Here is a 25,735-nt window from a genome sequence, read left to right as displayed (position 1 = left end):
TTAAAGGGTCTCCTCCAAGTAATACATTATTTTTTTTTTAAAGAAACAGCTACTTTCCATACTTTAACCCCTAAGTCTTAAGCCAGGAAGTAAACTTGTCTTTCATTGCCTTTTGAAATGAATATCCATCCTTTACTGTCTATGGCCCAGACCTCCCTTTCTGGGTCATCAGGTGTGAGGCCAGCAGGATCCCTCGAGGTCACGTGTGTCTCCACTCTTCTGTATTTAAACCCTTAGAGAATGATAAAGATCATTATTGGTGGTGGTGGTGAGCTTGACCGTGTAGAAAGTAGCCCTGGGGAATTCTCTGGACTGTGATTTATTTTATAGAGTCAAGTCTGATGTTTCCCTTTCCTCACATAGATTTTAACCACAAGAAAATATTTGGAGACATGCTTCTTAAATGTAAATACTACATCTAATTGTTTTTTCAAAATATTTTCTTCAACTTAAATGTTTCACAATTGTGGATCTTTAAAATCCATTTGTATTGTGCCACAGTGTGTACATCAGGAAAACAAACTAGAAGTAAACAGGTCCAAAGCAAATCCCCAAATCTGTTAAAAGTACGTCGTCAGTATCTAGGAATGGTTGGACTTTAGCTACAAAGAAGAGCTGAAATACGGTAATTCTTCATTACCTGAAATATGTGTCTGTCTGTGTATAAATATATCTATACACATATCTTTTACTGATTTTAGAGTGAGAGAGAAGAGAGACACCCATCAATTTCTTGTTCCATTTATTTATGCATCCATTGGTTGGTTCTTGTATGTGCCCTGACCTGGGATCAAACCTGCAATCTTGGCACATCTGGATGATGCTCTAACCAACTGAGTGTCATTCAGCCAGGGCCTATACACATATCTTAAGTGTGCATGTGCACACATGGGTGTGTGTGTGTGTGTGTGTGTGTGTGTGTGTGTGTGTATACGTGTTTCAAAGAGAAAGACAAATGCACACAGTACTGGTGAAATGTGATGCTTGTGGTATAGTAGGTGCTTGACACACGACTCTTCCACTCCACCAGATTTCCTGCCTTCTTGCAGCTGGATGGGGGCATGTGACTAGTGATGGCCCATGAAATGTTAGAAGTGATTGAGTCGCTTCCAGGTTGAAGCTAAGCAAACCTCCTGCAAGATCCTCCCATTTTTTTTTCTTCCTCTGCTTCTTGGTCTAGTTACTGTAGCAGCAAGACAATAGCACGCCCAGTCAGCCAGTGTCCATGCATGACCAGCTGGCCAGAGCAGATATTCCTGCCACCACATGTGTGTGTGACTTGTAGTATGAGTGATGAGTAGACTTTTGTTGTGTTCATCCATTAATACTTGGAGTTTATTTGTTATTACAACAAACTACTGCTGACTAATGTGATACCTCAAGATACTTAAACACAAATAAGGTGTGTGTGAAACTAATGCAAATGTAGTGAAATTTAATATAATGAGCTGTATACGTTAAGGCCTAACTAGTTCTTTTTATCAATATGGCTACAGTTTCACCAAACCCATATAACTGAAGTTTCCAGTGCCCCCTTTTAAAACTCCAGGAATCTCTTTGTTCCCATTCTCTCGGATCTCACTGCCGCCATTGGAACTAGTGACCATTGTCAGACCCTTTACTCTTTTTTTTTATATTTTATTTATTTATTTTTAGAGAGAGAGGAAGGGGGAGAGAAAGAGAAGGAGAGAAACATCAATGTGTGGTTGCCTCTCATGTGGCCCCCACTGGGGGACTTGGCCTGCAACCCAGGCATGTGCCCTGACTGGGAATTGAACCAGCGACCCTTTGGTTCGCAACCCGAGCTCAATCCACTGAGCTACACCAGCCAGGGCAGACCTTTTACTCTTTAGATACTTTGTAGCATCTGCCTCGGGAATATGAGCTCCTTCTGGTTCCTTTTATAAATTTTAGTCATGTTGTTTTCTCTAGTTTTGCTGATTCCTATTTGAATTAGTGTTAGACTTTCTGCACTCTCCAAAATGCCCTCTCACTCGTTTCTGGCTTTAGTTCCTACCCTTGTGGGACGGAACCTCAAAACTACATTTCTTGCTATAACCTCTCACTTTATTCTTGTCACTACCCAAACTCTATCTTTTCTTCCTCTATAAGAAAATAGAGGGAAAATCTAGAAAACTTAAATTCACCTATATCTTACTTTTATAATGCAACAGGACATTTTTTTCCTAAAAAAGTTCAATATAGGCATAAATGAAGTAAAAAATAAAATTTGTCTCTCACCCTCACCAATACCTCAGGGTTAGCTGACACTCAGTTTCGTGACTAAATGACTTTTCAAGGTTCCTTCTAATTTCTGGATTCACAATGCTGGGGGGAGAGAGAAGAGAAGGGGAGAAAGGGAAGAAAAGCAAGCATTGTTCAAGGAGGAGCTCATCCTTTGGCCACGTATTTTCTCAAAGGTGCCCCAGGTTAGAAATGCACACTTTTCAGCTGACAGTGGTTTTCAGAAGAGATTTATTATTAGAGGGGCATAAAAATGTTACTGCACCGAAGAAGACTGTTGTTTCTCTTCTTTGCTTGGAGTTGCAATAAGTTAGATTGGGGAAACAAGCTTTCTGGGGATTAACAGTAGATTAACTTTGCAAGCGATGGGCTTTTAAAAAGAAGAAATTAGCTCCTTCATGGTTTCACCTATGTCATAAAGAAGATAGCATGTCCTGAAGGCTTTCGCTAAAGAAAAGTGATGTCTGGGAAACCTGAAAGTCAGAGTTAAGAAAAGGGGACCAAGTAAACTGACGTGAAGAAATGTGAGTATGTAGATGGGCAGTGAGTGCGGGCAGATGTGAGTACCAACTTCTTGCTGGTTTGAGTCCTATTTTGCTTCGCTCTGACCAGACACTGCGTATGTTCTGGCGAAATTCGGCTTCTAATAAGTGCATGCTGCTGGCCTCATTTCCCTGCTGTTTTGATTAGGTATAGTGTTCCTTTTTTTCTCTGTCCTAACAATGGACTGCATCGCTTTGTTCTGGAAAGAATTCTCTGCCCTTTCTCTGGGAGTTGTACGTCTGTGCCGGGTGGGTGGGTCTGACCCCGTCTCTCCAGGGATTTAGCTGTGTGGGCATTCATTTGTAAAGTTTGGTGTTATCCTCAGATTATTTTTTAAATCACAGAATGTCATCGCTCATTATTAACAACTTGTACGTGACACCAGGCACTGAGAACGTAGGGCAGTTTCAAAGCTTTACGGGGCGGGGGGGGGGGGGGGAGTGAACGAGACGTTTGTGAGTAGGGCCAGATCTATGCCCTCTGGACTGAAAACCTGTGGCACCAGGTACGCCTAGGCCAGCAAGTCTCAAACCTTCCAAGTCGGGATCTATTTACATTATCGAAATGTATTAAAGGCCCCCCAAGCTTTTGTGTATGTGGGTTATAGCTACTGATACTTAAGACATGTAACTGAGGAATTTTAAGAATATCTATTAATTCTTTTGAAAATGAAAATAATAAATCTGTTATCTGTTAACTTAAATAATATGGTTTATTTAAAAAATGCCCATATTTCCAAACCAAAAAAATAGGTGGGTAAAGTGGTATTGTCTTCCATTTTCGCACATCTCTTTAATGTTTACCCGAATAGAAGAGAGATGGGTTCTGACGTCAGCCTCCGTGCTCCGTCTTTGAAATGTGTTGCTTTGGTTGCACGTACAGGAATAAAACTCAGCCTCACATGGATAAGTAGCTGGCAAAGGAGAAATGTATTAACATTTTTAGATACTTGTAGATCTTCTCTGATACGATACGAAGACTTGACAAGGGTAATTTTTTGTAATTTCCTAAAAGTTTAGAAGTAGTAAGAAACCCGAAACCATGTCAGTGACCATTTAAGTACTCTGATCTAAAGTCACCTTGCACTTCGATTGAATTTTTTTTACTCGTGTATGATTTTGTAGCATTGTATTTGGTCATTTGGGAAATATTGGGTCACTAAATTAAGCAAATATTCTAGATGTTGACATATTTTACTTTACCGTATAAAAAACAACACTTGTTAATAAGTTAATATCAACACCAGTGTCATCAGAAAGGTTGAAGCTGCCAGGCTCACAGTGGCGGATACAAGTTTTCCCAAATTCTGATTTTAACTTGAAAACCTAGATTTCTCTCCTTGGCAACAAACACAACAAATCCTGCCAGTTGTTTTCCTTGAAAACACAGTCTCATTTCATTCATTATTTGAGAAAATGCCTGCCAAATATCTAACTCCAAATAATTCTTTCAAGTAAAAAATGGTGTTTATGGGGAAAAATACTGTCTTGTTCAACTTGCAGCTCAGTCACAGAGGTGCTTTTCCTCACGACAGCCATCAGGTCTCACAGGCGGCGAAGGCCTTTCTCTGCGTCTCCTATCTCCTCACACAGAAAACGAGGAAGAGAATGTGCTCACCCCAGGGTCCAGGTTTAAGGAAATTAATCATTCTACTGCCTCATCTTCAGTGGAACTGGCTTTTTTAACCGAATGTGACACCCCCTCCATTCATAATGAGACAAAAGCAATTTTACCCACCATTGCTCCTACTCAATTAGCGTAAATATCAACAAAGTTTTTAAAAAGCAGATAACTTGTCGGTATTCTTATTAATATAGTTGTGGCCTTATGGACCACCCAAAGGGCTCTCAGGGTCCCCCAAATTCTCAGCTTGCACTTTGAGAACCCCTTCAGTTTACAAAGCGGGAGGACTCTTTCGGCATGAGGCCACCTCAGCCCCAGCTGCGGGGGGACCAGGGGGCTTGGTGAGGACAGAGAGTCCCCTTAAACCCGCTGGGACATGAACTCAACTTTCCAGGTGACTTAGAGTCTTCCAGTCTTTTTTTTTCTTTTGTATGTGACTTGAAACTTTTAATGTCACATTCAGATTTTGGGTTGACTGCCCTAAACAAAGTCCTGCAAACTTTCCACACCAATCAGCCATAACTACAACTGGTGTTTTCACCCCAGGGCTTGGAGCACTGTTCTTTCAGCTCCCTTCCCATGTGTGAGAAAAACCTCTCTTTACATTTCTCCCACTTTCTGCTACTTCTCCAGACAAATTGTTAGTCTCTAAGGACACTTGTCGTCCACCGCAAAGTATCCAATTCAAACATTGGATCCTTGTCTTCTTTGTCAAGTTCTGCGTTTTGCCTGATGTGTTTTTCTTCATGACTTCTTTTCCTTCTGGAGCTGGAAACCAGGCAGGGAGGGGATGACAGGTTTTAAAGGGTCGTTTTGAATAAAGAATTGTCTGTGTGCACTGTTTGCACAGTGGTGTGTTTTGTGTGTTGGAGTGAAGGGAGGTAGGATGAAGGATGCAGCGCTCCTGCTGGCCAGACCTGTCAGAAAGTTCTTCACCGCTCAGGTCCAGGCTTTTACATACAAATCCCCTGAATCAGTAATAAACTGTGGCAGAAGAAACATAGGTCTTTTCTATCAACTCTCCAGAAAGGAAGGTCATTTTATAGGGGAAACATATACACATCAAAAAACACCTACTGTGTCTCCCTTTTTATTAGGAAATGACTTTCAATGTAGTTCATATAAGGGATCATTAGTGCTAATATCCTTTTTCCTAAAGGAAGAAGTAAAGTAAATAAGATAAAGAGAAGAATAGCCAGTAATTTTGATTGGGTTCCAGGGAATATTATCAGCATCTTAATTGTCAAGAATTTTCAGTTGTGTGTGTGGCTGATTAGCTAAGCTCCCAGCAGCCCCGCTCGCTCCACACAGCGAGGCCGAGTGTGCTTCCCAGGTCACTACCACTGGCAGAGGTTGGTTTACAGCTGATGAAAGAAAGCCCTGCCCATTCCCTTGCAGGATTTGAGAAGTGAGCAAAGTCTGACTGCTTAAAAGACCCACCCTCCTGAGAAATTTCTGTATTTAGGAGAGCCAGGGGCACAGTCTGTGGGAGAAAGCCATTGTTTGATACCATATTTCTTTCGTTTTCCTGCCCTTTTGTGCTCATATCAGTTTTCTCATGATTTAAAACAAATGCACAGAAACCAAAAAGTTGGTGCAGAACAATTGCGGGCTTTCAGTGTTCAGCGTGCTCAGCAATCATTGACATAACCCTGAGTTCTTCCCCCAAAGCCCTTACTCGGGGACTCTCAGAGCTGAAAGACCCAAGGGGGCTTGTTGGTTGCTCTGCAGATCATGTAGTCAAGATTGCCCTGCTGCAGATGCTAGATTTTTGTTTTAAAACCTATTTCTTATTGAGTTTCTCTCTCTCCTTCCCTCCCTCCCTCCCCTGCTTTCTCTTAGTAATTGCAGGCTGCAGAGTGAAAAGCATTGGAATTGTTTACAAAACAGCTCATAAAGTTTAAAATAATAGGGGCGTGTGTGTGTTGATGTAAACAAAATGCTGTGTGTGGCAGGTGCGAACAGGACACAGTCTTTCTTCTTTCGTGCCCCATGCCACCCTCCAGGGCTGCAGACGTGGGAGTGAGGCACGGAGCCCCTCTCCTGCCACCGCACTCCTCACTCTTCATTCTTTATGTTTATTTATCTGACGCCAGTTTATTGTTGCCAATCAAAATACAGACCCTCAAGTATGTGGAGACAGAGGAGCTTATGAAGGGGGCTGCCATCTAATTAATTTTAGGGCAGCGTAAATTCCCATACGGATGTTCCCTCCTGACATCCTAGAGGCAGATTTTTTTTTTTTGTAATGAGTCCTTTGCCATCTCTCAGAAGTCCAAGAGAAAAGCTTTCAGCAGGTTAGTGTTCCAAAGTGAAGGGGCATTTCCCAACCCTTTCAAACTCTCTCCTCTTGTGCAGACTGGCAAAGATTTTGCAGTGCTTCCTCTGGATTTTATTTATTTTTTAACGTGGGAGGGTAGCCGCTAACCCTCAGCCTCAGAGCCAATCAATCACTTCGCTTTGCAGGTTTAGATCTGCGGCAGCAAAGCACAACCTCTGTGCAGGCGGCGCTGCACCGGGTCTCGCTAATAGTGAGGCTGGTGCTGACAGTCAAAGGAGGGCTCTGTCCCCTTAGGCGCCAGCGCACTGAGGACACGGGCTGGACAGAGGGACCAGCCTTGCTCGGAGGAAGCGCCTCTTCCCCTGGTGATTGATGGAGCACAGTTAGGAGGTTTTCAGAGGCTGGGAAAAATTGCCCTCCTTCCTATGAAGTCTTTGTCAGCAGAAAGAACTCTCCTGGGTAGTGAGTGACATAATGCAGATGACAAATGACAGCTTTGAGTTTCATTCTACTCGATAAGTACTCTATATTCTTATGCAGGTGAGTTAACGCTCCCCCAACACGCCCCCTCCCCCGTGCCAGCCGCCCCCCAGATGTGCTCTCCAGATGCATTGTGGTTTCACAGGTGCTGCCGGCTCTTCCTGATCCGTCATTAGTTTGGGGGGGAGACCTTTAAAGTACAATTAGGGCGTGAATGGGGATGAGACTGTGCCGGTTTATGGAGCTGATTATGGAATGAAGGTGGTTTCTGAGTCATTTGTTAGCACTTCTGAATGTTGTTTCCTTATGTTTCTTCATTTTGGAGGGCGGAGGAAAAATATACATGCATTAATATTGTATATACTATTCATGCATATATAATATACAGATTATAGTATGCTGTTTTAAGGGACTACTTCAGGCCAAAAAGCTGTATCAAAATCTTTGACCGATGTTTTCTTTGCCTTTTTCTCTCCCCCTTCCAGGACCCATCTACAGATGTGCTGAACACCCGAGTAGAGAAACTGAGTTTTCAACCAGGACACCTAATTCAAGGTATTAGCTCTTGTCGGAAAGCTTTTGCACGGGAGCCCTGTGTTGGAAGGGATATTTTGGCAATGAACTGGCATAGGAAAAGTTGGAATGAGAATAAAGGAGAAAAGTGAATTTGCAAAATAATCAAGCGCTGAAAAAACGACCCAGCGCCTGTGAGGGGCTGCTGCTTCTGACTCCTGTGCAGCCTGTTCTCCGCCGGCGAAGGTGCCAGGTCCCACTTAGCTGAAGCCCTTTTCCTGCAACTGTGTTTGGGGTTTGGATTTCATTTCAGTCTCTCCCTCTCGCTTTTTCCCTGACTGCTCAGACCTGCAGAAACCAGGAGGCTGAGGCGTTTTGCCCGTTTTGCGACATGGGACCAAACGTGAGGAAGTGTTCCTGCTGGGCTCTGGTTCTGGCTGTCCTGGGCACGGAGCTGCTGGGCAGCCTCTGTTCGACTGTCAGGTCCCCGAGGTTCAGAGGACGGGTGCTGCAGGAGCGAAAAAACATCCGACCCAACATCATTCTGGTGCTCACTGATGACCAAGATGTGGAGCTGGGTGAGATGTCCGGGTTTTTGCTTGATAGTCTCTTTTGCTCAAGGGATTTGCTGACCCTTCTCAGTAACTGTCAGTGAGCATTTGGGCGTTGGGCACTGAATGATACCACCTTAACCAATGACCTAGTTTATAAAATGAACTTGTGTTGAGTATAAGGCATTTGGTTTGTGTTTCAACATTACTTTTCTGTCTTAGGCTTTTGAAATGGGAAGGGGGGCGTGGCTAAGAGAACAAGAGGGAGGAGGAATGGAGTAAGCCCAGATTAAATATTACAGAATTTAAGGATTTAATGGTGGACCTTGGGAACCCTTGGTCAAAATTTTTTTTTAATATTTGGGCAGTTGTTTCAAAGAGTAGGAGACTATAAATGGAATTCTATGCAATGTATATGAACATAGATATTAGAGGAACTTTCAGTGGTTTATTAGTATTAGAGTGAGTGATTTATTCACAGCTTGTAATAATTGTTAGGTGATTGAAATTTGCAGTATTCTGCATACCTTCTGGTAGTAATTCACTACTACCCCCTTAGATGTGATGCCTTTCTGAAGACTTAGCTCATCTGAGTCAATTCCCAAACACTTAGGAGACTCTGCCAAAATCCGGTGGTTCCAGCTTAGCTTCTGTGTCATCATCTGATTGGGTTTCTCATCTTCTCACCTTCCGATTGGGCCAGCTCTATGGTCTTGCCTGTAAGCCTAGGGTCAACTTCTTCTAAGTTACCCCAGGATAGATTTAAAAAATCTTGCCCTGACAATTTGTCACCACATCTCAGTTCCATTCCTGGACCCAAATTCCTCACTGTCAGGCATCACTCAGTGGGCTTATTTATCTATCACACTCAACTTGACTGACATTAGTATCTTTTCGATCTGCTGCGACCAGGACACCAGCCTTCTTTACAGAGCTCCCCTGGCTTAGGGTTCTGAGGATAAAACCCTCCAGGCTGGAACTTGATCTACATGGAAGAGAACTTTGGTTTCCAAGTTGAAACCAAACAATACAATTCCAACAAAGTGAATTCCTTGGGTTCAGAGGGAAGCGAATGCACGAGAAGCCAGCAGGGGTAATGATCGTTCAGGTTGAGTCACTGAATCTGCTCTTTTTCACTTCATTTTTTAAACGAAAGTATAGATTTTTTCAGGCAATATGCCAGGGTGAAAGGTCTTGCAGGTACGACTTTAGTGTGTATGTGGCTGGTGGTTTCAGGTTTTAATCACTTACAGAGCAAATAAAATGATGTGAGCATGTTTGAATTTGCCTTCCTTAACATCTCATATCCATGCTTTCTGCTGAAGCCAAGATCTACAGACCTTCCCTCCCAGCTTCTTCCTCTCTTCTCTGCCACAAGCAAATGAGCTCTGGGTCGTCTGGCTCCCGCCTGTTTCTGTGAGGCTACTTTTCTTACCCCCACTTTTGTTCTGTGCTTTGTGGAAACAAGTTACATTTCCCTGGAGGTGTTTGGTTGCTTCGTCTTCCTCACCTGTATTTCATGCCTTTGCACATCTGGTCCCCACTATCTTTTTACCCCTTTCCCTACCTGGAATAGCGCTCTCTGTTCTTCATGACCCAGTTCCAATGCCTTGCCCTCAGGGGTCTTCCTTCACCAAAACCACTCTCCCCTCCAGCAGGGTTGATGGAACTGTCCTTTGTACCACCTTGGACGTGCCTCCCAGGTGACTTTTAATCCCCCAGGTGCTTCCCTAAATGTCTTTTCCACTTGCCTGAGAGCAACTAGAGGCCAGGGATGTGTTTGATTCAGATTGCATCTCAGATGCTGAGACTATGCTATAAATATAGCAGGTGCTAAATAAGCTTGAAATAGACCCACAAGGGTTTGAAAAAGCTAAGACGATTCCAAGAAATGAATACAGGTATCTGTCATGATCTATTGAGTATACAGTCCTTGTCATTAAAATATATTAAGGAGTTAATCAATTTATTTTAACAGAATTCAGAATTACACCCTTATAGTGTAGTTAATGCAATCATTCGATAATTATTTACTGAAAAATTACTAAGTACTGGCCTCTACTGGAGGTACATGGATATAATGGTAAAGGGTCATAGACCAGGTTCAGTCAACCCAGTTGTTTCTTCCTTGATTTTTCTAGCCCAATACTGGACTAAGAAATTGCCCGCTTTATCTTCACAATAACTTAATAATGACACCTAGAGAAGTCACATAGGCTCTGGTCAGCTAGTAAATGATAAAACTAGGGCCTGTGTTAGCCACACATTTAACCATGATCCCTTCCATCAACGAGTCCATCAACAAATATTTGGTGAGCCCTTCCTAAAGACCACCTGGAAATGCTTATGAATGTTCTAGGTTCTGAGAGAGACACCAAATGCACATGTTGGGTCTTATTACCTTGTTGGCAAAATAAGTTGGTGATGAACCCCAGTGAACTGGATAACCTCCATCTCCAGCAGAACAGCTGTGCTCTTGACAGTGGACACCACTTGGAGACTTTTGCCTAGTCTTTCGTAATGTTCTCATAATTTTTATAAGGCCTTACTGGTATAGACTGTTTTTTACTATCTTAGTCATTTTTAAGTACATAGTCATTTTAAGTACATAAGAGCCATCCTAATGGGTGAGAGGTAGTGTCTCATTGTAGTTTTGATATGGATGGGTTTGGTTTTGTTTACTTACATGTGCTCATATGTTCAAGTACTTAAATAAGTTTTCACCTAAGCAAGACTTCTTGCACCTGTAATACTGCAGGCAAGTGTGGCTCCTTGTGCCTCCAGAAATATGTAACAGACTTAGAAAAGGTTTAGAGAAACAATTAGGAATTGCAACAGAATACTTTTTCTTTGGGGAAAAAATGAAACAATTCTACCTCTGTGTCTGGAAAGACAAAGTCTGAGAAGGGTTTTAATCAAACTTTATGGAATCAAGCTTGGAAGGAAGGCTGTTATTCAGGAAGAGCGGGGTCTACTCCCTCAATTCTGTCTGAGGACAAATAAAATAAACTAGTACTTTGTGAAGGGGTAAAACATAGAAGGAACTCATTAATAAAAGTGCTAGAACCTTGCATGTGGATAATGCTGTATCTTTTCCCAAACATTTGTTCTCATTATTGCATTTTATTGTCATCCCACCCAAGGGGGGTGGGTGGGACAAAGATCGTTATTCCAGAAGAAAGCGTAATTATGTGGAGAGATTAAATGAGGTCAGTGGTTCCCTATTTCTGGGTTTGTTTTTTCTACAACTTAAGAGGTTATTCAGGTTCTGTAAATAAGTTAGGTTTTTAGACTAAGCTCATGGGTGGAAGATGAACGTTATTCGAAGCTAGGAAAAATTCATGGACACAACCAACATGGTGTCTGGGACGATGGCACCTCTGGGGAAGGAGTGGTAACCAAGAACACTGATTATCCACATTTTATTTCATAAATTAAAACATGTATCTGAAGCAACTATGATGCTAAGCTTTGATAAAGCTTGGAGATGTGTTGTTTATATTATTTTATCCTTGCCCTTGGGATATTTTATGAATCGAAACCAAGAAAATCAGAAATGCTTGTGGGACTACCCTAACTTTTGAGGACTAGAGAGGAAGGGATGAGGGTGTAAATCTTTCCCAAATGCTTCCTTAGTACCATTCTGAGAAACAAACTGTTGAACTCATTGCACCATTGATCTGACCCGCGGTGGCATTCCTCACATTCTTAGGAAATAGGGCTGATGCTAACGTCTCAGTAATGCAGACCCCACCAATGCCTCCCATAGATCACAGTGGAACTGAGAAACCATGAATACATGGAAATACCTTGGTTTTTTTTTTAAAGCAGGGGTCACAAAATGGGACCTGTAGTGCAGAACTAGTACCTAGATGTGTTTTACTGGATAAGCATGCTTTTAAAAATCAAAGCAATGTGTTAAAAATCAGGTGATTTTATGTTACAAGAAAAACCCAGATTTCTCCTTTTCTTAAATTCAGAAGAATGAGCGTGTGCATTCCCATGAGGCAGCCATCCGTCAGATTTGAAGGGGAGTTGAAGCTGCCTTCACAACTAGTGGGGCATGTCCTCCCCACGATGTCAAGGTCCCCACAACTCTCCGTGGCTCCCAACACTTAGACCGAGGAGCAGCGGCTGTTTATCAGCATGCCCATACTGTGGTTTTGCTTAGTCAGGGAAGAGTTCTGGATACCCATGTCGCTATCAAATATGAAAAGGCAAAACCCTGTGATTTTGTTTATATCTGGCTGCCTTCGCTTGCCCACCTGCTCTGTCTAATTCTGAGTCATTTCATCTCCATCCCCTGAAGGGACTAGTCTCCACTTTTAATGGCCACTGGGGGCAAATATAATGAGTCCTAGTGACCTGGAAACATTCCAGATAGATTTATTATCTGTTTCTTGGTCCCTTTTCCCCCAACTTAATTCTCCACCTCTGGTTTTAGCTGAAGCATCTGTTTTGTTTTGTTTTTCTACCAATTACATGCCTGGGTTAGAAGAAGGTATACTGTTTTATTATGTATTGTTTTTTATGCTTTCAGAACCAAAATACTCAATAGATCAATAAAACCATGTTTAATATGAGAAATGTCACTGTTTAAGGTTCTATACTGCATAAAAATAGCAATGATGTGTTCAGTACTGACCATTTGTATGTTTAAAGCATTAGCCTTTCCCCATCATAAGCAATGACATTTGGAAACAACCCTGTACAATTAATAAGAGTTGTGTTTGCTTGTTGTGGTCACTCATCAAACCCTGTATGGTTACAACCTGCATACGGGTGTGTCTTTTCAGGGCGTCAGGTGTATGAATCCCACATGTCTGGGATTTTTTTTAAGGGATGGCGATAATAATAGTTATTGTTGAATTTCAGGTTTTGTGAGTTTTCCTGGCCATGATAAATAGGCTTGATGAAAATTTTAATGATTGACAGTATAAAATATTGAATAATCAAACCCTAAGAAAGTTGTATTAGGAAAGGTTAAGCTTTGCTGTAAAATTTAACATGTAAATAAAGGAATTCAGACTCTCTGTGTAATTTGGTTAAGTCATTCAGATTAGTGGGACATTTTCTGTTTGACCTTTTTCACATAGGTGATGTAGGAATAGATAGGTCAGAGAGTATAGAATGATTTACATTCCTGGCCGTGGTTCTGTGCAGCTCCAACGGCCAGTCAGTTAATCACCCAAAGTACTCACTGGTCGTAGAGCCTGGATTTGTAACTCTACCCAACTTGCGAGCCTGGCGGACCCCGCAGGATCCCCGAAGAGCGCCACTTCTCCCCTCCCGGTCACCACTGCCCGAGCAGCGTCCCGGTCAACAGCCGAATGCTGTCACGGCCTCCCCACTCTTGCAGGAGCAATGGCAGATGTCCGGAGTCCCAAGTGGGAACTCTGGCACTGGGACAGCTTGTCTTGCCAGTCCTGAGATTCAGCTGTGGCCGGAACCTTCCCTGTCCTCAAGCCAGCCCCATTAGCAGTGTCCTTACGCCAGCTGCTGGGCCTAATTTCAGTCCCTTCGCTGCATCCCCAGATCCCCACGGTCCCCACCAGGCTCCCACCCCACAGGAAAACTTTAAACAATAATGAAGTCAAACTTCTGGCTTAAGGAGGGAGGGCAGTTTGAGTGGTGGGGGAGAGAATTGCTTTTTTTAACAGTCAGCCAGCATTAACATTTTAAGTCTTAAAGAGTAGAAAAAGTAGTCTGACCTCTGTCTTAGTCCATTTGAGCTGCTATAACAGAATACTCTTTACCCACTGGGGTGGTTTGGTGGCTTAAAAACAGTATGTTTGTTTCTTACAGTCTGGAGGCTGGTAAGTCCAAGATCAAGGTACCAGCAGATTCAGTGTCTGGTGATGACCCATTTCCTGTTCATAAATATCTGTCTTTTCACTGTGTCGTGAAAGGAGTACACGTGGTAGAAGGAGCAAGGGAGCTGTCTGCAGTTTTTTTTAAAGATTTTATTTATTTATCTTTAGAGGGGAAGGGAAGGAGAGAAGGAGAGAAATATCAATGTACGGTTGCCTCTCGTGAGTCCCCTGCTGGGAACTGGCCTGCAACCCAGGCCTGTGCCCTGACTGGGTATCGAACCACGATTGTGTGGTTCTCAGGCCCACGCTAAATCCACCGAGCTACACCAGCCAGGGCTGCAGTTTTTTTCTTTTTAATAAGGGCACTAATACCATTCACGAGGGCTCCACCCTCACGACCAAATCACTTCCCAATGCCCTTACCTCCTGCTACTATCTCTTGGGGCCTTAGGTTTCAAAATAGGAATTTTCAGGGACACATTCAGTCTATGGTAACATCTTCATTCTCACCCCACCTTTTGGAATTAAGATGTAGATTACAGAGAGGGAGATAGGAAAGGCGGGAGAAAACTAAATGTGGGGTTTAGCTGAGCATACCTCATTGATGCCGTGCACTATGCAGGGGAACTGTTACTAGCTCCATTTTACAGATGGGAAACACAAATTTAATAAAAAGAATAAATAATGTGCTCAAGCCAATCTGGCAAAATCAGATGTTGTCCCACAAGTTCAAGTACAGGGCTCTGTCTCTTCTCATTCTTTCCCTCCTAAGCCCTGCTATGGAACTATTGTTAAGTCTTCCATCTTAAGCTTCCGGTCATTCCTATGAAATTAGTGTTCTCGTAGATAAGTAAGAACCAACATAATTTGCATTTTACGCCCCAAAGGCCTGAAACCCAGAGAGGTGAGGCGCTCCAGCTTTAAACAAAGGACATTGTTGCCCTTCCAACAGTAGGACGGAACATTGTCCCATCTATTCCTCTCAACAGCCATAAATGCATAATTTTGAGTTGTACTACGGAATAGTTTTTGGTAGCATTTCCCAATGAAAAATCAGTGGTTCAATCACATGGCAATAGAGGCAGAGCAAAGCAGTGTTATAGACCAGCATTAATCATCACACAGCCATAAAAAAGAAGGTGCTTGGTGCTTACCTCCCTGGCGCACACGAGCTCGGCCAAGGGAAGAGGGATGACTCCTGCACTCCGTCCTCTGCATCTAGCCAGGCAGTGCGCTGAGCCCAGAGGCGGTGTTCAACACCAGCGTGGCTGTCAGCTACTGAATGAAGACAGACCCATCTTCAGCCCACTCACCTTTCACCTCGGCCTCAGCTACTGAGATCCCTTCATCCCTCAGGAGGGCGGAAAGCAGGCATTAGTGTCTGTTAGTATCTCCCCTAAGAGGCCAGAGGATGCAAAATATGAGGCTACATAAAAGGAGGCATATCTTGACTGCACGCAGACATCATTTCTGTTTCTCTGTCTTGAACGCATCAATGTCACAGCCGGTGTTCAGCCTCTGTGCAGCTGAGGGGACAGGCTTGGAGCAGGCCGCCTGGACTTCTCTCTGGGCTCTGTGTGGCCCTCCACACGTTATTGAAGCCTCTACACTTCAGTTTTAACATCTGTAATGTGAGAATAATAATAGTAGCACCACTGCAAAGGGTTATTGTCAGGATTAAATGAGCTGATGTATGTGGAGCACTCCGAGAACCTGAGAGTAAGTTTAAAATCAGTGCTTTCTTTTCCTGTCTATAGCATCCCATGGCCTTGGAAATGCTCTAAGGCACTTAGGTCACTTAAAACAAGGCAGCCACTGAAGTCTCTTCCAGCTGTAGGCTTCCCTGATTCTCTATCCAACCTGGAATACTTCTCCAAGTGTGGTCCACAGACAGGGAGTTTGTTACAAGTGCAAATTCTCAGGTCTTTCCCTGGAACTACTAAGTCAGTATCTTCGGGTGGGCCCAGGATTCTGGCATTCGACATGTTCTGCAGGTGATGTTTAAAGTTGGGAAGGATTGTCTCAGGATCTCCTCTTCACTGAGAGTCTTCAAGCCAGGGGCCCACTTTTAGGAACCCCAAGGATGGAGCTGCAGTGCTCATGGTGACGGCAGGGCCCAAACGTCTTCATTGATACATTTGACATGGGGACTAGTTGGAAGCAGAATTTTGGCAGGGATCGTTAAGGACCTCAACACCATCAGCTCAGTTAATTAAGAAAAGAGCGATTCTTATAATGAGGTGAGTCCCGGCTGGGCAATTCCAGAGATTTGAATTGGGCTAAGTTTTAGCCCATTTTTATATTATTTGACCTTAGATCAGATTTCCACCCCCTAGACCATATTTGCAGTCCAGATGAGGCTATAAACTGGCATTTGTACCTTTGTAATTCAGGACCTTAAAAGATGGATTGCAACTGCATTTTTTTAATTTGAATTTAGCTAAGCCGATGAAAGAAACTCTGAGAGCTCATTCTTTGAAATAAAGAGATTATTAGGCAATGAAAATTCATCTACAAATGTTTTCTGAGTTTTTCCAAAATTCAGGACATTCTGATGAGTAAGTACTGTGGGTATCTGCAGAGGAGAGGGGACTAAGTGATAGACTTCGGCAGGTGCCCATCACTCTCTCCCGTGACCGGGTCCCTAGTCATCTCTCCCCGTCGGATCAGCCAAAACAAAATGTAGAATTTCTAAAATGAACTTCTTTGGTCTACAGGGCATATTTCTTCTTAGTTATGTTTTAACCAACAGCGAAACATTTTTTCAGCCCTTCTTCCCATGCTGAAAGCTTTGAGGTATTGGTCAACTCATGGTCTTCTGATGCGTTAACAGCATCCCCCTGGATCTGCTTTGCAGAGTCGCTCTAGTTTTAGTGACATAGTCCAGTTCATCTTCTTACCATCTTGTGGCCTGATGGCTTCAGTGACCCCTGGCCCGTATCCTTCATGGGCCAGCGTATTCTTCCTCTGCACATTCCTCCATGGCCACATCACCACAGCAACACCTTTCAAAGACTTTTTTCTTGCCGGGTTGTTTATGCCTTTGGCAAAGAACCTACTCTGCCTTTATTTTGTCTATTCTATGCAATCCAAACATGTCTACCCAGCCTCCAAGCTCTTCGCTAACTCTGCTTCCCACGTTTCAAGAGCATTCTCCGTGTTCCATTCAGTTCCAGGAAATCAGTGTGGGGTACTCATCACTCCACTTCTAAGCATCCTCTCCATTCTCCCAACAACCCACTTCACCCATTGCACATTGTTCTCCCTCCCTCTCGTTGTCCTCAGCTCTTGTTCCAGAACCCTATTAAACATTCACTCCAGGTCCCCTCTAACTTCAGAGGTGCCGCGACTGCTGTATCCACACTCTAATGTGTGTATTGCTTTGCAACTATTCCCAAGGATTTTTATATGCAGGTTCTTCTCTAGGTAGCTTACTGTGGAAGACCCGAGGCAGCAGAGAATTTTCCATTTCCTTTGTTCATGCCGCACTTGGGGACCAGCCTGGAGTGCAAAGCTGATAGAATGTTCAGCATGAAATAGGTGCTCCTGACATGTTATTGGCTGATCACAAAAAGGTTGTGGAGTCCCCTGACGACACCACCCAGGGGAGGAAAAACCATTAGGATCTTCCCAAGTGAGGCGTATTTCAGGGAGTTCTAATGAGACCCAATTAGAAACCCTTCTATTCACATATATTTCATGTGAATAGTAAAAGCTAGTATGTGAAAAAAACAAACAAACAGGCAAACTGTGGCTTTTGGGATGGCGGCACACTTCTCTTCTGCTGTGAGTGCTTGCCTGGTTTGCATGATGATTTCCTTCCTTGCTGGAAAACTGCATAGACTTTCTCCCTTTCTTTGGAATAAGTGGGACCTGTTGGAAATGTGAGGCTCTGGGATTCAAATGCAGTGCGCTTGGCGGTGGGGCTCTGTAGTGCATTTCTTGACAAGTTCTGAAAAAACGATTGAATTCTGGCCTGTGCTTTTTCTGCAGTATTTGGATGTGTTTCAGCTGCAGTGTTTGGCTGGATAGAGTAATCGAAATAAAATTTTTTCTTCCTCAGCAATCTTATGTTATAATTTTATCTTTTACAGTTGAAATGAAATATTTTTCTGCCATACAAATACTTTTAGTGCAATAGAATCACAGCTCTTTCGCAAGCAAGCAACCTGTTTCTTAAAATTACATGTAAACAGGTGCAAATATAAACTAGTGCTGTCCTCATAGCAGAACTGGTAGGCATTTGGTGAATTCACTAGAGGATACCAAGTTACATTGGAGAATTTAAAAAAATTAAATACAGGCTTTTTGGAGGGGCTTTTACTTGGTAGAAAAGAAGTTCTCCTCTTTTTTTTCACATGATTAAAACACTGGATCTAGTCGTGTCTACACTGTCACTAGCTCTCGGCCTGTGTTGTGGGCCAAGGGGCCTGATGCCCTGTGTAACAGGCTATTGTTCTCTGGAATCTTCAAAGGACAGCTGGGCTTTGAGTCTGCTCTGTATCTAGAATCCTAGCTTTAATCATCAGATTAGCTCGCATTTTTTTTCTTATGTGATTAAGGGGGGGAAGAAGCTAGAATGTGTTTATTATTCTGCAAAATACTTGCGATGGTAGGATCCCAGATAGTTAATTTTATTCTGGAAATGAGAGCTGGTCAAATTAATAGACTTCTTCAAACCAAGGGACGGAAATTAATAAATCAGGAGAACAGAGTCACCGAGTGACAAGACAAAAATGTTTGTGTGGCAGGCTCTGGCAAACGACACTGGAATTGTGCCTTTCAGGGTCCCTGCAAGTCATGAACAAAACGAGAAGGATCATGGAGCAGGGAGGGGCCACCTTCACCAACGCCTTTGTGACCACGCCCATGTGCTGCCCTTCCCGCTCCTCCATGCTCACGGGGAAGTACGTGCACAACCACAACGTCTACACCAACAACGAGAACTGCTCCTCACCCTCGTGGCAGGCGATGCACGAACCTCGGACTTTTGCTGTGTATCTTAACAACACTGGCTACAGAACAGGTAAAGGGTGCACTTTCTAGCCCCTGACCCTTTGATAAAAGGTCTTAGACACAGGCAAAGGCAGTGTGTGATGAAATGGATGAAGTTCCAATCAGCTCCTCGATGGAAGTATTTAGGCTGTTCTCGTCTGTATCAGTGTCCTCCCCATCCCTCACTGTTCCACTCTGAAGGATGTACCAAGGAGAGGTGCCTTAGGGAAAACTCAGAATGATTCTCAGGGGACATGTTATGAAAGAGTCTCACCCATCAGAGCACCTAGCATTTGGAATTTTCCAGGAGAACCTACCACTGATAAGGTTTCACTCCATTTGCTTATTTACCTCAACCTCCCAAATCTCAAAGGATCATGGTACAGCTTGATCTTAGATGTTGGCAAATTTCTGCTGATAGTTCCAGTAAGAAATCATCAACTGCTTAGCCCCTCCCCCAGGGTCTGGGGCACAGATGATTACAATCATTTACTGAATTAATAAATCATTAAATGAACAAACCAATGACACATATCTTATTGATTCATTTAGTTAGTAAGATTTGGAGTTTTTTTAGCTCACATTATGGCCGTTTGAGGTTTCAGATGTTCACCTCCATCTCCCAAGAAAGGAAGGCAATTGCCTTACCTCCTCTCGTTGTTTAACCTCCATAAGGCCTGAGGAAGGTTTGGGTGAGTTGGTCTTCTGAAAATCGGACACCTCTTCCAAGCGAGGTCATGACCGTCATGCCAGTCTTTCTAAGGAAGAAGCAAGGCTCCTTCTAATAAGGTTGCTCTCCCGACCCCCCGACGCCTTCACCCTGCCACCACTCGGGTGCCTTCAGCATTCCTTCATGAGCGGAAGGCAGCCAGGGTGTTTTCGGAGGGGCAGCAGTGCAAAACAGATTTTTCAGAACCACCTGGATTTATTCATGAGAATTAATGACGTTATCATTAAAGCTTGTTGGAAATGATTTTACAGATCCTCTAGCCCAAAGATTGAAAAGTAAAGGATTTCAGACAAATGTATTCTGTTAAATCTCTTCAAAAAATGAAATCAATCTTTCCCCCTGATCTCAGGAAACATGTGGCTATTGGCTCCTTTGCAGAGCGCCCTGTGGGCACTTAATACTTGTTATTTATAGATGAAAATATTCATTGTGACTATGACAGCATCGTCATTCACAGATATTTTAAGATAGCCACTCATACAGGAAGATCTTCCCATGAATCCCAAGGGTGTTCGCTTATACTTAGGAAAGAAACTAGGTTACTCAGAGCGCTTTATCCTGAGTGTGTTTTCTCACATAAGTGATTTAAATTTATAGCACCTTCCATCTGAGAGCTCTAAAGCAATTTGCAAATCCATCAAGCATCCTTGTAGGTCTGCAGGCAGCAAATGGACTTGGTTCTGTTTCATAACTGAGGTGGGGATTTCAAAAACTGTGTGACCAACTCGGAAGCAAGATCAACAGTGATTCCCCCTAATGCCCCGTTCCCGATTTTAACCACCCAATTTTGTTTTGTTCCTGGGAAGGATTGTGCACCATCAGGACCTTTCAGCTCCTGGGCTCCCTACAATTTAATCCCTAGCAGTGGACAAGCAGCTTGGGGGGTTGGCACTGTTACTGTATCCAGAGCAAATGGATGATGTCCGTAATAAGCAGAGATGAGAGGTGACTCAGAGTGTCCTGCCAGGACTGGAGCGCTCAACCATGGTCTGCTAATTTGTTCCAGGGCTAATCCAAGAAAGGGGGAAAAGAGGATGTGAGTAAGTTCTGGAGATGTGGCACACAGCAATGTGGATGTAGTTGACAAGATTATATCATGTACTTGAAATTTGCTAAGAGGGTGGGTCTTTGGCATTCCCACCCCGGGGAGTGAGGGGGCAGGAAAATGGTAAAGGTGAAGTGATGGATATGTTGGTTGGCTTGATGGTGGTAAATACTTCACAGTGTTTATGTATATTGGGCCATCAGGTTGTGTACCTTAAAAATATACAATTTTTGATTGTCAGTTATAGCTCAATAAAGCTGGGGTGGAAAAGGAGAAAAGGAAGACATTAGCTACCCTATACCAGGCGTTTTAGCTCAGTTTTGTCACCTAATTCTTAAAGAAACCTTGAAAGAAAGGATTTGTCCATGTTACCAGTGAAAAACAGCTACTTGAGAGAGTTCATTGTCTAAGAACACAGGCTAGTCAGTGATAGACTGAATCTATCACATCCGATTCCAAAGTCTTTCCTCTTCCCATTGTCTTACTTCTCTGCATATGTATCTATCATGCCTCACTCCAAAGTGCCCCACAGAGACACATAAAACAAAATAGGATGCAGCACAACAAGGACGCTGGCAAATGGAAATGAAGAAAAATAGTTAAAGTCAGGGCCAAGGTTAGCATACAACCTACATGGCATGGAGTTAAAGAGAAAGGCCGGGTATTTAAAAATAAGCTTCCTGGTGGCAAAAGCAAAAATGGAAACACCACCCATTACAAAGTACCCTGGGTCCCAAAGATGTAAACAACTCAGTTGCTCCTAAGAAGCATCGTGTATTCTGGTACTTGTTTTAATTATGCTGTCCCGTATCCGCCCTACAGTGGATTGCGAGAGCTTGAATAAAACTCAGACATAATTTAGTTTGATTCCCTTGTTTTCAAACGGGAAAACTTAGACCCACAAGATTAAGGTGGTTTGCTGAAGTGACACATCTGATGTTCTAAGGGTAGGGCCAGGCACCAGAGCTCTTTGCGGCGTGCTGCCTTAACCTCCCAGTGAGGTCTGGGACAAATGTGCACATCCTAAGGCTTTGCCACGGCGAGTGTCTGACCTTTTGTTCATTCAGTTGTCTTTTCCAGGGAGAGGGGATTTGTTCTTGGAAACTAAGGCAGATTCTGAAGCCAACCTTCTCCCCAGGGGTCTAGACTCTTAGGTAATACTGGAATTTATAGTGAGTCATCCTACAAAGTAACAGGAATTTCTCAAAGGGTAACAAGGACTTACCCAAATACTTAGTGCAGAAAATAAATTTTGATGTGCTCTTTAGTAAATCAGAACAATTATAAATGGAAGGCTAAAATGGCAGTGATAGAGATCTGTAGAGTTTAAATTTATCTTTGCTGGGAACATATTGAAGTGTCTGAGACAATCGGGAAGTAAAGAAGTATTTGTAATGATAATTATTGATCTAAGCAGGGGCATTGACACAGTTGAAAATAGACGAATAAGCATATCAAGATGACAGGCACCTTGGGAAATTAAATCAGTGCAATTATTTATGAGTCTAGTCAGAAAAGAGTCAACGTATATTTTATTGTTTTTCTTAATAATGAATACATTATTTGGAACATTTAGCTAAAAACCTAAGAAAAATAATGAAGGAAGCTGAAATATGCATTATACATAAATACCCATTGAGAGAAAACACAAAGCAGCAATCAGATTTATGAAGAACAGCTCCGAGAAGACAAATTACTATGAGACTTACTTTGGGAGGAATCCAGAATACATGGATTTAAATGAATCGAATTGACCCAATATTATATTTACTGTTGTATGACATGATTTTTCTTTTTCAGAACTAGGCATATTTTGGGACTGACTATAGTCTAAATTTTTCTAAACTTACTCATGGAAAACGTGAGTCCACAACAGCTTAAACGTTCAAGCAGGGAAAATGCAGAAACATGTCCATTGCAGTTTATGTTCCAACAACTGAACCGGGAATGACATCGGATTATCTGTCATAAAGATGAATATCCTGCCTGACTTCATGTTCAGAATGTTTTTACTTTGAATTTCTTGTGAGACAGGCATGTGAAACCCAGCATGGTTTTAAAGTAAAGGTGCTAATCCGCATTTCAGAGGTTTTGCATCGAGTGTTAGCAAAAACCCTGAACACACACTGCGGATGCCGGGAGTCGCGTCCTAGCTCAGCCTTTAATTCACTCTGAGAACTTGGGGAGAGACCAGTTTTCCCAACAGAGAAAACGCAGACATGGGATGAGAAGGATTCCCAAGTTGTCTTTCCTGCCCAAAATTATACTGTAATTTTATTATAACCACTGTAATTATTTTATTGAGTCATTTTTTAAATGTTAGTGTTCAAAATATAATCAGAACGCATGATACATGAAATAGCATGTGAATTAAATTTTAGTCCTGCTAATTCTACTATACAAGTCACTGAGGTGGAAGGGGCAATATTTAGTAGAGAGCTACAATAAATCCTTTTGTAGAGAATTCTTTTGTAACAAGACAATTTAGACAAATTAATCAGTTTTCTAATTTCATGTCTTTTTATGTTATAAAATGTATTTATGTTACTCATGGCAAGCATATTTATTCTCTAATATGGGATTTTGTTAATGTAGAGTTCACTTAAAGTAAGACAAACTAGTATTATAGATTTTCATGTTAAGTACATAAACATAGATATTTATTAAACAATAGCATGCTTAAAGCTACGGTTGACACTGGAGTATGAAGAGATATAAAATATGGTCCCTGTCTTCATTAGACTTAACAATTGAATTGGGGAAACCAAAATCATGTATACAAGTTGACATAAGAGGAAATCATAATTTTTAATTGGTTGAAAATTATGTATATTTTTAGTTGCAACCAGTGAAATCTTATAACCCAAGTGGATCGATTACATAGAGTAAAAGGTCAGCTAGTGCGTCGTTTGTTATATTAAATAAGATTTAACTCCTCCACAGTATCGGAAATCTTTTGTGCGGTTCTTATTGCTAACTTAAAACAAAAGCCTTGGCTTCAGACAGTTCAAGGAAATTTTTCTATGTATTTTGGCACAGACAGTGCTGGACAGAGTAGCATGGCCTAAAGTCAAAAATCATTATAATCAGGTATTTGTGATCTTTGTCCTGACACTTAACCCCCACATCACCTTCTCACGCAGCTGTGAAGGGGCGTGTTCAGCGGCGTCTCAGAAAAGAAAGTGACGTAGGAGGAGGGTTGGGGCCATGCTAGTGAGCCATTCAGATGGTATAGTAGTGAGTTAAGTTGAATGACCAGTGTCAAAGGAGAGAATATCTTCAAACTACACTTCATATAATGGCACTTTGGGCAAGAAAGTAAAATTCACCTTAGGGAAGGAGAAAGAGATTTAATATATCTGGAGGAAAATAATTAGAAGTCCGGATAATCAATTGCAGAGCGCTGCCAGGAAGCCTGATGTCGGAAGAGGCCAGGAGTGATTACAAATGAGTCTCAATGTCAGGAGGCAACGAGAGAGGCCAGAGTCACTCGAAGCTGCCAACATGGGGGTGTCTCTTTGTGACACACGAGGTCCTGGTCTCTCTTAGAACAAGTGTGACGGGTGAGGGCACATCTGGAAAACTAAGTGCATTCTTTACACTCCATTAACACAAAGACACTGAAACCTGGAGGGAGTTCTGACGTGAATCGTAAGCGCTGCAAAGAGACTTGCAAGATGGTTTATAAGGGGAGGATGAAAGGGAAGGGAACAGCCATGGAAATGGGTAGAAAACAGAACAAAATAACCTCACAGAGAAAACAGGGAAGGAAGGGCTTGGCATGGCTGCCCTGAGAGGGGAAAAAACAAACAAACCAAGAAATAAAACTAAGTGTAGCAGGAAAATGGAAGGCCAATGGGAGAGAATTTGTTGTCACAACGTAAGTCAGATCAGGAAAGATAATACTGTCACCTCTCAATAAATGTTTGCAAATGCACAAGTATGGAACTCTAGGATGCGAGTTCCTTGCACTGCAGAATGGTAAATTATTTAAAATTGGAACACCGAGTTGAAAGGATAAAGATAATGGTGATACTAATAATAATAACAGCAGCAGTAGAAGCACTTTTTTAAAAGCCCTTGTTGCGCACCAGGCACTGTGTTAAGCACTTTATGTATGTATTAGCTCACTTAATCCTGACAACAGTCCTATCACTATTATTATTACTATCTTCATGGCTTTAGGAAAACGAATTGGGGGTAGAGAAAATTAAGTAACCCGCCCGTAGACACATAGCTAAACAAGTAGCAAGCAGGATTGGAACCCAGGCAGGCTGGGTTTTGTCCTGAACCACTATGATGCTTTACTTCTTTGAAAACAAAAGAAGAGAAAAATGGAATAACCCCCCAGGGATGAGGCGCAGGCCAGAGGAAAGAGCTGGGCCTGATGTTGTTGAGTGGAAGGTTCCTGGAAACAGTCCCCTCTGGGGAAGTGCGGCCGGGGTGTGGTGCTGGGCAGCTGCCCGCGACTCCGAGTCTGTGTTGGCTTTTGTCGGAAAAGGAACCTCATCCTGTGGTTTTGTGTGAAAAGGTGGTTAGTCTCTGAAGACAAGAACCCCTCATTAGAAGAATTCCCGCTGCACAGAGTCAGCTCGGAAGGAAATCGTGAGTCATATCTGGCGTGAGAGCCTCTGACATTTTGTCCTGCCCAGGCCCTGGCAGGGTCCTCGGGCCGGGGCATCTGGCTGAGGGAGGGCTTGATTCGTTCCCTCAGTCACAGATTCAACAGATAAACATTCATTCAGCAAATCAGTACGCATGGCCTGGAGTCAACTCTTCAAACAAAATCAACCTGAGAAATGTCAGCTTCAACTCTGAAGTTCTAGACTATGAAAATATTTAGACTAAATCAAACGTTAAAGTTAGAATCCACAAAATTTAACAAGTCTAGAACCTATAAAAGCCCAGAATACATGA

The 25,735-nt window shown here is 42.6% G+C and overlaps 1 protein-coding gene across 1 annotated transcript in view; it reads left to right on the top strand.

Annotated features, from left to right (window-relative positions):
• Positions 1 to 25,735, top strand: part of SULF1 (sulfatase 1) — a 151,486-nt gene that overhangs the window by 72,664 nt on the left and 53,087 nt on the right. The window contains exons 4-6 of the mRNA XM_037148941.2: positions 7,657 to 7,726; positions 8,031 to 8,262; positions 18,835 to 19,074. Coding sequence (XP_037004836.2) covers positions 8,076 to 8,262; positions 18,835 to 19,074 — 427 coding nt within the window. The 5' untranslated portion in view covers positions 7,657 to 7,726; positions 8,031 to 8,075. The remainder of the gene's footprint in view (positions 1 to 7,656; positions 7,727 to 8,030; positions 8,263 to 18,834; positions 19,075 to 25,735) is intronic.

Source organism: Artibeus jamaicensis, unplaced genomic scaffold, assembly GCF_021234435.1.
Source record: "Artibeus jamaicensis isolate MK-2021 breed Jamaican fruit bat unplaced genomic scaffold, CSHL_Jam_final scaffold_916, whole genome shotgun sequence".
Classification (NCBI taxonomy): Eukaryota; Metazoa; Chordata; class Mammalia; order Chiroptera; family Phyllostomidae; genus Artibeus; species Artibeus jamaicensis.
Note: the sequence above shows the minus strand (reverse complement) of the source record. Positions and strands in the feature narration are given on the sequence as shown.